We start from the raw sequence: 12883 nt of genomic DNA, 5'->3' as shown, positions 1-12883 counted from the left end.
GCCTGAGACAAAGATGGACCACACTGCTGCTGTTTATGTTTTAACTTGAGGAAACTGATCAGCATAGTTTCTACTATCTGACCAGTTGTGTGAAGGCTGGAATGCTTTAAAATGTTTTGTCTACTAGAGCTGCCAGTACAAGTGAGGGTACCTTGATGGGGTTATATTGACTGACTGGTGAATAAAAGACCCTAATAATGATCCCTAAAAAAGCTTTAAGACTCTCTTGGCTTCTGGTGCATGTAGAGCATTTAATATAAATTAACTTCTCAAAGTATTATATGGAATTGCAAGTAAACAGATGGATACAAGGTCTTACTTTTCTGTAAAATATTTTTTGCTAAAGAATATTGAAGTCTTGGCTGTTAAATGTGGAGGATAACAAACTGAGAACTGTTCATTATAATAGCATTTGAGCTGACTGAATGTGGAGCAGCAGCTTCTAAAACTGTCATACGGAGTTTGAGGAATAAATATTTTATGTCTCCCACCAACTTGGCAGATGTAAAAGCTTAGCAGGTGTGAGAGAAAAAAAGGCTGAGCAATCTAGTAACTTCCTTATGTGACTGAGGTTGGCAAAGCATCAGGTCAAATTTCAGTTTCTTGCCAGTGTCGTTCCATCATGTTTTTCAAGTAAAAAAGAACTATGTAAACCATGTAAAACCATGTAAAAGAGAACCATGTAAAAAAGAACTAAAGACTGATTATTTTTGTTTTGTTTAAGAAATACACTTAATTCAGCATTTTGTATACATTTTTGTAGACCAATTCCCTTTTCATCAAGATTACTAAAAAACACAAGTGTGATACTTTAACTCTTGTTTTTTAATCAGGAAAGTAATCCTATACTTTGCCAACTGTTCTTTATATGTGAGTAAACATTATTAGTAGTCTAGTTTTCCAAATGTCTATCATCCAATCCTTCATTTAAAGTCTGGCTTGTAGGAACACTTCAGTCTGTGCTTTTCTATTGATAGAATTGTTCATCTTGGAAAAGACTTAAGATCAAATTAACTCTACCAAGTCCACATTAAACCATGGCCCTAAGCTCCATGTCTACACCTCTTCTAAAGACTTGCAGGGACACTAACTCGACTACTTTGCTGGGTATCCTGTTCCAATGCTTGACAACGCCTTTGGTGAAAAAATTTGGTGCAACTTGAAGCCATTTCCTCTTGTCCTGTCACTTGCTACCTGGGAGAAGAGACACCTTCAGCTCACTACAACCTCCTTTTAGAAATGTATTCATTATTAGATTTAAGATGTGGGCATCATACTTGCATGACTGTAGAATATAGCTTTCCCTTCATACTTTAGGAAGTGCCATGAGAAGTGGTAATTGGATTATCTCAAATGTTGTGGTAATGAGCTGCGTTATTTTCTTGTTGCTGAAAATGGGCACTCTTTGCCTCTTATGCCGTCTGGTATAACAGTCACCACTTGCACAAGCTCCTGGTATCATGAACTGCATAAAAAAGTCAGTTTAGTTGGGGAAATAGATTAAAACAATCTAAAACCTAGTGTGTAGGAAATTTTGTGCAATAGTGGTTAGGAGGGCTGGTAGAGATTAGTGTAGATCTTTTACAGCCCACCTAACCACTGTTCATAAAAGTACTCAGGAAATTATAGAATCACAGAGTTGTTAAGGTTGGGAAAGACCCTTAGGATTGAGTCCAGCTGTCAGCCTGGCACCACCATTGTGTTCACCACAACCCATTATGTCACCAAGTGCCGTATCTGCACACTTTTTGAATGCTTCCATGGATGGTGACTCTACCATTTTGCTAGGCAGTCTGTTCCTATGCTCTACAACCCTTTCCGTGAAGATCTTTTACCTAATATTTAACCTAAAATTTTCCTGGCTCCACTTGAGGCTGTTTCTTCTTGTCCTGTCACTTGTTGCCAGGGAGAAGTAATGAGTGATGTGACTGTTAATTTTAAATTATGTGTTGTCCTGTATGCAGAAGAAACAAAAATGTGAGGCTGAGATATTTTGGGGGAGGCATGGATGTTACCTTTTTTTTTTAGCATTTTGCTTTCTGATAACTGCAATGTTTTTCCTATTGCTGTACCATAAAAAAAAAAAACCAAAAAAAAAAAAACCAAAAAAAAAAAACCAAAAAAAAAAAACCACACACAACAATCCAACAACAAAACAAACCACCTCACAGGGATTTTTTCAAATTCTTGGTTTCAGGGCAAGTTGCCAGACTTAAGAAATGGAGCAGGGACCAGGAGAGAAAAAGGGAAACACTAAAACTTGGGGAGCTGCAAAGTAGTAACCATTTAGCAAGCATTGTGGTTCTTAGAGCTGACCAGATCTTTTATCTACTGTATTTAGTGGAGAAATGTTATTTCTTCAGTGTTAAAATGTCATGCTCATAGTATGTATACATCAGTATACATAGTAGTTTGTGTTTTCCCTTGGGCAACAAAAAAAATTTCACTGCTGCCTTATCTGCAATTCTATGATGGTTTATAAAAGAGAAGAGCAGAGACATTAACTCCTTCTTCATGTACAACGAACACTTCTATATAGTCCAAATTTAAATTGTGTACAACATAATATTTCATGGTTGAGGAAGATGATACTTTGAATATAAAACCTATACTGAAAATAAAAAGCAGCTTAGAAAATAATTTGCCAAAATTTTGTAGGAATTACTTGAGAAAAATTACTGATTTGATACATCCACAGCAGTTTTGGCAGTTACAGAATAAACTTGACTGTCTGAGGGATGGCATAAAATTGTCTTGCTTTCCCTCCCATCTCCTTCCATTCAGTGTGGGAAGGTTAGAAAGGGAAGGAGACACATTGTTCAGCTTGATTTCTGAGTTTTTCTTTTGAACTTTTCCTTTTGGCTTTCAAACTACAGCATCGATTTAAAATCTTATTGATATTTATAGTAGCAAGCTGCATTAGTCTTGTGAACTTTCACTACCTAATCTTTCTCTAGGTTCCATCTATAATCAGTGATGAGACCCGCTCCTGCGAATTGCAGTTTACATCAGAAACCAAATGCCTATGAGAGTGATACAAACAGTGCACACACATGCTCCCTCTCCTTCTTGGTGTGTGTGCGCACACCCACCCACACCCGCATGCCCACCGACCCCTCACTCCTGTTAACTGCAAGTGGATAAAAATGTACCTTAATGAGATACCTGAAGCTTATTGGTTAAGAATTCCCACACCACTTGAAAGTGTGCCCTAGCAACATTTCCAGAGGTTATTCAAGATCTGAAATAAAGAAAAGCCAGTTTACACAGAGCCTTCAGCACAAACAGGGTTTCAGTCATAGGTGTGATATAAGGGTAATGCAAAATTGGAGATTGTCTGTCATAATGTTGGAGAAAAAACAAGAAGCTAGATAACCCATACTCGGTTTTTGTCAGCCATAACAACCTTAAGAGCATTTTCTATTGCCATGTTATTGGCTTTCCCTTTATTGCACAACTATATTAATAAAGAGAGAAATCTAGACAGACTGCCCTTACGCACCCAAGATTGGAAACAATAAGTAAACTGTAATTAAATAGAGATTTTATATGACAAGTGAGAATAAAAGAAAAGAAGGAGAAAAAACAAGCAACCATTAAGTCTTATGCTGTTGGCAGATCACATGATTTCTGCTTTCATTCCAGTCAGTGTATCGATTTCATTCCAGTCAGTTATATTGCTGTATAATAAGGGTTTGTCTCATACTAAGCACTGTGTGCTTAGTATGTAATGCCATTCTACAGCCAAGATGGCTGCTAACAGAGAGGGTAATAATTTAACATAGAGAGGACCCACACCACTCTAGTGTGGGTATTAGTGAAATTTAGGTGTTCAGAGAAGGAGTGAGGATATTCAGGTTGCCTTTGTGGATCAATATCCTGTCATTCATAATATATGATTGGGAAAGTAAAACAGAAAGGCCAGATGGTAAAGAGATTTAATTAAAAATGGGTAGAGGTTTGTTTAGAAATACTTAATGGTACATCTATTGTGAATTGCAACAAATTTCAGAGGCGAAATAAAGCACAATTGTCACTTTTTTTACTTCAGTAGACTTCACATATTTTCCAGCAGAAGAATGGGTGCAGGGGAATGAACGCTGAAAGGTGTTGGGAGGGTAGAGTGTATATTTTTATGAAAAGGAAGAGCTCAAGTTGCTGATGCAAGCAAATAGTCATCCCACGTTGTCATGGGCTGACATCCAAACAGTGATTTAGTACTTTATAGTCATAATCTAAATTGGTGATTCTGTCTGTTGTGTTCTGATATGACATAATTTAATGGTCTTTGTTAACTACAGTTAGATTTTCCTGTGTGCTTAAGAAAGTAAAAAGTAATTCTGAAAAACCATCACCTACTGTGACTTGGAATTCTGATTTAATTGGTTCTCTTTAGCACTTTCTTGGGCTGTTGTTCATTTTCATTCAGCTGCTTGAGGTCTTCCTTTCATATGCTTTGACCTCTTAAATGTTGCTGGAACTACTCAGTTCAATTTTAAAGTACAAAGTATTAGCATAGGTAGTTTCCCTGTGATGATCCTCTCTCTGCCAGGAGCAGTAAAACCATCTAAGTTTATTCATTGCAAACATGTTAGGGAAAAAATTGAGAGCTATCTGAATAATACTGAAGATCATGGGTAGGTTTAAGTCAGTCGTAAGAGAAGTCTATCAAGTAGCTGCTTTAACTTCAGATTGTCTGATTGTGTGCAAAATACAAAGATGGTACAGTTCATTCTTGAAAACAAGCTGCCCTGGTACTGTTGATTGACAGTGGGATAAAATAGGATGGTGAAGATTTCATTTTCAGTTTGTTTGCCGTTCTCTTCTTTCAAGGATGCTGCCCTATAAGCTCATTTTCATGATGAATTTTGATCAATATTGGTTTTGTTACAGTATCTCAATTCTAAGCACTATAAAAGCTGCATGGAGAAAGGTGGCTCTCTGTGTTTAAGGGATTTTACTTTGAAAATGCTTACAAGGAAAGGGGAAGGGAAGTATTTCATAGGTTTACATTTGGTTTCTCATTCTTTTGGGATTATGTTCAAGTTCAAGGTTCCTCACAATGTTCTCATCGGTAAACTGGATTTAAATTCTGCAACATGGCCCTTGCGTTTCTGTGGTTCTTTCTGCAGCAGACTCAGGTAAATTATAAACCAGAAGATATTAATTAATCAAGTTTGAAAATAATGTTCCAATCAGTGCGGTATTCTTTGTGGTGATTTGACGTAAAATTTCTTAATATCTTTAAATTCTTAAATCTGTTGCAGACTTTGGTTATGATTGTACACTGCCTTTGAGTGGTGGTCTTGGTTCCTCTTGGGCAGACACCTAGGAAATAGTTGCAGAACCATGCTGTGTTATGTGTAATAGTAAAGAAAAACACGAGTTTTGGTGTAGAAGGTGTAAACTGCCTATTATGCCATTATGTGAGAGACAGTAAATGTTCTCATATACATGCTATAATATAGCATCTCCAGTTCTCATTCTAGGTTGTCAGGGTATTTGATGTGTCACTTGTCAGGTCCAAATGAATTTGTTTCTTGTATGACTTAAAACCAGCAATAATGGAGACAGTCACAATGTTCCTATATCTTAATAAGGAATCAACTTCTGGCACTTTTTTCCAAAAAGAGATTAGATTAATCGGAGTCAGGTAATCAGATCAATATCACTTTGGTTTTCTTGGCAAAAAATCTTTTAGTGTGTCTATCCTGTTCCTTTTTTGAGTTTGGAATTGACTTTCATCACCTCAGTTTGTTTGTTGACCATATTGAAGTGTTGAGTTTGTCCCAGGATTTCAGTATCACATTTTCTAACAACCATCAGGTCGTTTGAGAGGTGAATAACTTCTGTCAGTGGACAGAATCTCCTAGCTGGGTATTTCTGGAATGCAGTCAAGAATATAAAACTTACTGTGGGCTTCAAGGGCAATTAGACCTTGAGAGGTTTTGCTCTCCCTTTATTACAGTTCCACAGTTTGCTGCTGTGGCTGCCGCAGACAGCGAGAGAACTTTGTGAATCCTGTTTCTATCAGGTTTAGTCTTTGCAGATCCTGTTTAAACTTCGGTCATGCAATCATTTAGGCTGGTAAAGATCCTTAAGATTATAGATTACAGGCAGCCGTAAACTGCCAAGTCCACAAGTAAGTCATGTCCCAGTGTACCCCATCTACACAGCTCTTTGCACATCCCAGGGGTGGTGACACAATCATGTCCTGGGTAGCCTGTTACAATGCCTGATGACCCTTTTTGATAAGGAGATGTTTCCTGATACTCAGTCAAAACTCTTCCTGGCAAAACTTGAAGTCATTTCCTCTTGTTCCATCTCTTGTTATCTGGAAGAAGAGGCTGACCCCCACATGGCTACACCCTCCTTTCAGGGAGTTGTGAAGAGTGATAAGGTCACCCCTGAGCCTTCTTTTCTCCAGGCTAAACACCTCCAGCTCCCTCAGCCACTCCTCTGTCCCAGGAAACATTTTGCTGCTTCTAGTATCTAAATCCTTTTCTTAAATACTTGAACAGTAATTTGTGTTAGCAGTTACTTTCAGCAAAGATTTGTTTTTTTTCTGAATTTTACCTGTGAGACCTGTGGGCATTTTTATAATTTTAAACACTGTTTTCAGAGACTTGGTGCAAATGGATTTTGGTGGGAAGGGAGCAATACTGAATATTAGAGAAATGTGATATACATTATGTACTGCAGAAGGTACTTAACTGTTGCCATTGGTTATGCGAGTGAACAGAAGCTGCCTTTGTATAGCAGTGAAGTTATAATGGAGAAATGTGAATTTTGCCAGATACTGTAAGACAGACATTCATTTGTAAAAACTGGGAGGAGGAGGGAGGACAGAGAACGACAAGAACAAAAATGAAAGAGCTAAGAGGAATAATTAATGAAAAAAATTTAAAACTTACATGGTTTGGGAATACAGGATGATATTAAGCAGTAGCTGGTTTTGGTTTGGAAGAAAAGGCTCATCTCTGCAGAAAATAGATTACTAGGATACTAGCAATAGAACAAAGGAGGAAAATAATGTTTCAGCTTCTGGATGCAAAGATAATCAATCCTAAGATAAACAAGTATCTAAAAACATGCTGTAGGATCTGATTTAAAGTTTATCCAAGACAGTGTTATATTTTTCATAAATTTAAATGGAATCTGTGAATTAATAAAGATTTGTAATCACCTCTTGCATAACTTCCATGATTCTAAATTTAATTGCAGGTAAATAGATGTAATTATATCCTTCTTTTGTGTGATTGGTCTGTGATTACCACCTTTATGATCATTTCTCTATAAAATATTCCCTGTATTTATTGTATTCCCTCCTTCTTGTCAAATAGGTAAGCAACCTAAAGAAAATTTTAAAAGGAATACTGGATTACAACCATGAGGTAAGAACCATTTGAAATAATCTGCGTCTACTTGCCTTTTGGGTTATCTATTTTAGTTAATATCTATTGAAGATAAATTGTATTCTGCAGCTTAAGTTCTGACATTTTCTTGCAAACATTTTGGTGTATATAGTGATTCATGTCTTATTCCCTAGTCTTGGCCACCTTTAAAACTTCTCACCTGCTTTATTGAATACTGAGGAGTTCCAGGAAGCCTGATATAGGAGTAGATGGCTTTACTGACCATGTACCGATGATGGACTTTCTGTTTGATGTACTGTAGTGTACCTGTATCTGACGTTTTTTCCTTCCTCCTCCTCAGCTGAAGCCTGCTTTTTTCCTTATTTTTCTCTTGAGGAGAGTGAGTAAAGAGCATTTCTAGCCTCTCCCCACATTAAGATTTTAAATGAAATATTTTAATTCAGGGGTATTGGATTCAGCCCTTGTAATATTTTGAGCAAACTCAGCACTTAATTACTCCAGAGGAGATAGTATTTTTCTTTCACTGGTGAATCTTCAGCTGAAATATGCTTTCAATGATGTTTGAGACAAATTGATCTGTACAGGTGGCAGCAAAAAATTCGTAATATGCATGTTCTAGACATTGCTTGCTTCAAAATGTTGTCTTCTAATAAATACTACAGTGATTAAGTTATTTGTGAATAAAATGAAGTACTTCAGAAAGAAAAACTTAGTCTTAGGAGGTCATCTTCAGTAAATTATTAGGTATCCATGTTTAAATAAATGTTGAAAAGTGGTGATTAAGCAAGCTGGTCATGACTGGAAACACTAAAATTAAACAGATCGGGATTTTGTTATGGAAAATTAAAATTACTAAGACAAAGTGATGCAAGCTTCTTTTTGGTTGGTTAGTATGTATTATGATTAAGCTTCTGGTGTAAAAACTTTAATATTAGGCAGGTTCTGAGCATTTTCATGATGGTTAATTTCTGTAAAGGTGGTGCACGTTTATAAATCTGACAGGATTTTGGTTTAGCTTGGTATTTTTCCTGCTGAGGCGATACTGGAGGTTGTAGTAGAGGTAATCTGGATTCTAGTAATGAATATTACTTGAAAATAGCTTGAATATTACTTGAAAATAGCTTGTTTTTTTCCTCAACATTATTCTCTCCCCCACTACGAAAATATAGATATGTATGTGGATTTTACCTGATGTAGCTAAAAGCCTTTGAAAAATGTGTTTGTTAATGTTGTTCATCCTCAAAAATTTAGAAATTTGTATCGAATTCAGAAGAACAGTCAGTAAAAATGGTACATTTGCGAACTTAGTCCATTAAAATATAGAAGAACAACAAGCTTAAGTTAACTATTTTTTCATGTAACTTTCATTCTTTGTTCTACCTCTTTTAATCTTGCTGCAGACCCCTGCTGCTCTGGAACTGAAACTTTTAATTTTTTTGTAAATGTTTTTTTCTGTCTTTTGAGAATGGGTTAAATGCTCTTTTTTGTCTCAAGATAGAGTCCATCTTTCATTTTTATATTTCTTTCAGTACTTTCGATGGGTGTTTTGGTTCTTCTTCTAAATTAAATTTTTTCTCTTGTTTATTTTGAACTCTGTTCACGCCTTCACATCTTGGCTTTTTTCTAGTGCCTGCCAATTTACCTCTTCTATTCAGCTTTCCTCAACAGGAGTTTTATTGTCAGGGACTACGAAGTCACTGTAGTGTTGTTAACTGAAACCCAGCATTGAATTTGAAAGAAATTCAGGAAGTATAGATCAATATGTAAATGCATATCAGAATCAAAAAATATTGCATTTTCTATTATTGCAGTCTGTATATGATGGTAATATTTTCCATTGTGGTTGATGCATTCACAGAATTCTTTTGACCTGAAAAAAGTCTTTTCCGACAAGAGTGGATCTGGGTGCTTTAAAGTATACAGAGATTTTTAGTAGTGTTGAAGTTAGTTCTTTGAGAAAACTGCTTTAAAATGCTACCATTCCGCAACAAAAACCACACCATACATAATCAGAACAAAACCACAACATTTCCACAAAGCCCAGCCCTACTAAATTTTAGAATGGCTTGTTTTCTTTGTATTCTTACTATAGCCTATGCTTTTTGTAAATGCCTTAACCTGATTTGTGTTTTTCTTGGGTATTGCACGCAAAAGAGCATGCAGAAAACACATGACTGATTCCCTCTGTATAGTCATTGTTTCCTTATTGCACCCTGTTTAAGAAGTTACAGTTTCTTTTTATCTGCAATTAATGTGTCAGAGATGTGTTTAATTCCAAATTTCATATTCATATTTCCAACCCTCTGTTCAGTAAAGAACAATTTAGCAGAATTGTCTAGTTCCTTCTACTGACAATCATTAATCCTTAATGATCTTTAATGATAAATCAGATAACACTTAATTGCGCATCACATGGGCTTTTGTTTTGCGGGGTTTTTTCTTTCTTTCTGCTTGTGGGCTGTTTAATTACATATCATTGTAATACTACCTCAGATTGTCTTCCATGAAACAGCTTTCTTAGCTGTAAGGCTTGCCAAATATCCTTAAATTTGCTAAAAATGTGAGGTCTAGTGATCTGAGCTTTTTTCTGTCTTTTATTTGTCACCTGTCAGTGTTAGATATATCTATTGTATAGCTGAAACATTTAATTTTCTGACTTTGTAGTTGTAAGAAATGTTAGATTTATTTGTAATATCTTCTGCTGCAAGAAATGTTTTTAGTTGGATGTTTTTAATGGAATTCTTAAAAAAATTAATTAGCCATGTGGTGGCCTGCTTTTGTTACCTTTCTTATCCGAAGAGGAATAATCTTGCTACATGTTTATCTAGTAGTTGCTTGTGAGTTGAGACAGTCATGTTTGTCTTTTCCCGGATATTATATGTATCGAGCAGTATGATTTTATACTGGGATGTTCAGTGTTAGTCAATTTAGTTTGTTCTGAAGGTGTAAACTATGGTAAAGTAAGAGTGAATTGTTGTTGGTTCTGAATCATCTTCACATGAAATAAATGGATATGTGTATGTGCAGTGTTACAAACATATATGTACTTTGTCTTTATGCAGATTCTGGGGCAACAGATAAATGACTTCACCCTTCCTGATGTTAACCTGATTGGAGAGCATGCTGATGCTGCAGAGCTTGGGAGAATGCTTCAGCTTATTTTGGGATGTGCTGTGAATTGTGAACAGAAGCAAGGTAATAAATTTTGGAAACATGTTTTCTTGGTTATTGTGCAGTTACTAAGGAGAAAAATTTTATTTCTTAGGTTTCTGTCAGAAGCAGATTAGGGTTTTTTTAAAATAATGATGACGTGTTGTTGTACAGGTAGTAACTGTTTTTTGGTGTAAGCTTTACTACTTTTGGAGACTCAGACTGAAATTGAATTTTCTTCCAGCATGCGTATATATTTTCAGTTTTGGTTTGGTGAGCTGAAAAATCAGTCTACAAAGAAAAGAATTCTTTGGCACACCTTTTAACGATTTATGAGGTAGATCAGGATAGTTAAGAGTGGAAGAATGTGATTGTGTTGCTCAGCATGACTCTTGATTGTAGAGATGCATTCCAGGCTTCTTACTACATCTTACTACACCTTACTACATGACAAAAAGCCATCAGTATGACTGGTGCTTGGTCTGAAGATGTCTGGTGTGATCTGGGATGCTTTAGCTTCTGAGTTGACAATAAGGTCACCCAAAAAGTCACTTCAGGCCAATTGCCAGATAATTGAATCCCACTTCAGCAGTACCTAAAGGAGACTCGTGCCTCTTTACTCCTGTGGCACTGACTGTAATTCTGATGTGCACAAATATGGTAGAGACCTATTCATCTTTCTTGAAGATGCCAGAAATGATGTGATGAGCAATGGAGATGTTTGTTGAAGTGTGTTACATCTCATGTTCTAAACTTGCCTTGGGTGCAGGCTCTTTATTGTTACTCAGTTACCTTAAATTACACATAATTCAAGCCATAGGAAGGTAATGGTAAATACAAACATTTATTCTGAATACTTATAACAGGAAACAGTCATGTGTGGGAAAAACTGACATGTTGGATAATAAAACTTTTTTTACGGTATTTATTTTACTGTTTTATTAAATATGTGTGTCCTCCAGATTTAGCTCATTTTGCGTTTGATGGCTGCCAAAATATCAGGCCTTTTGCCTTCCTCTTGCTTGGTACATCTTAACTTTACAGTTAGTTTTCCCTTTTCAATTTTCTCAGATGACTAAATCACTTCAGTTTCTCTTTCTGAAATTACTTCTGTTCTCTTAACCAGAAAGTGGTCTGGCTATTCTATTAATTAAAATAGAAACAATGTTCTTCCACAAATAGATAAATAACTCTGGTTTATTAAATGTCTTGTCATCTCTGTTTTATATAAAATTATCTTCCTTTTGGTGACTATTTGTCATTTCCAAATGGGAAGTATATCTTCCTCTCGTGTCCCCTTTTCTCTTTTGGTCTGGACATTAAAAATGCACATTTGAAATACCAGAACAATCTGATTTTACGTACATTGAGTGAGGTTCAGCATGAGCAAATAACTCACTTGAAAGTGACTTTTTACCAGCATCTCTCTCTTAATCACATTATTAAAAGAATAAAGGAGATGATGTTTGACTGGAAAGCATATTATACTGGGCAAGCTATTTACTCCTTTACTTAGTCTAAATGTCACAATTTGTTCTTCTGACTACTGTATCGTCTTACAAGGTACTTCTTGTACACAAGGTACTTCTCACATGTACATATAGCTGAGAACTTCTGAGAACTTAAAAATTGGAGGGGGCTTAATTTGTGATGTAGTACAGAAATAAGAACAGATACCAAAACTGAACATAAAAATGCTTTGAAATGAGAATGCTGTAAGAAGGCATGCTGTTATTGTTACATTTACAGAAAAAAACCACCTATGCATGGATCATGTACTTTAAGAGCCTGAACAGTTTGGCTACAAAGTGAGCAAAGGATAAAACTAGGTATTTCAGAGGTTTGAGGTGCCAGGATAAAAAGGAAATCATGTACTTTTTTCATTGTTGTAGAGTTCAAATAAGCCTGGATTTATGTCTCAACGGGCTTGTGATAAAATCTTGTTGAATTTGTTGGGGTGGAAGTTGACTGGTGACTATACATTTCAGTGTCATCCATAGTATCTAGTAATTTTGTAGGAAGAATGCAACTTCTATCTTACCTTCTGTATGACTTGACTTTCAGCAGTGACATTTCAGAATGTTTTTTATTTTCAGAGTACATCCAGACCATAATGATGATGGAAGAATCAGTTCAACATGTTGTCATGACAGCCATTCAGGAGGTATGCTGGGATGTCCATAGTGTGTAAAAATTCAGTCCATTATTATTGTACAGTAGTAGCTTTTTCCCACTTAGGAAAAACTTAGTTGGAAGTAAAGCAAATAAGAGGCATAGATATTTGCCTTTTTACAGTGAGAAATTTCTTACCTTTCCTTAGAAAAATCTTGCTTTATGTCAAGGAACTCTGGTTGTAC

General features: G+C 35.9%; 1 protein-coding gene across 4 annotated transcripts in view; it reads left to right on the top strand.

The window, feature by feature from the left end:
* The window catches only part of HOOK3 (hook microtubule tethering protein 3), a 563324-nt gene that overhangs the window by 23003 nt on the left and 527438 nt on the right, over nt 1-12883 (top strand). For all 4 annotated transcript variants that reach the window (XR_010745659.1, XM_066338379.1, XM_066338380.1 and 1 more), the window contains exons 4-6: nt 7344-7394; nt 10439-10571; nt 12623-12690. Coding sequence is in view for 3 of the 4 variants with exons in the window: in XM_066338379.1 (XP_066194476.1) it covers nt 7344-7394; nt 10439-10571; nt 12623-12690 (252 nt within the window). In the remaining variant the exon portion in view is untranslated. The remainder of the gene's footprint in view (nt 1-7343; nt 7395-10438; nt 10572-12622; nt 12691-12883) is intronic.

This window comes from Sylvia atricapilla, chromosome Z (genome assembly GCF_009819655.1).
Source record: "Sylvia atricapilla isolate bSylAtr1 chromosome Z, bSylAtr1.pri, whole genome shotgun sequence".
NCBI lineage: Eukaryota > Metazoa > Chordata > Aves > Passeriformes > Sylviidae > Sylvia > Sylvia atricapilla.
This window is presented reverse-complemented; position numbering and strand designations above follow the sequence as displayed.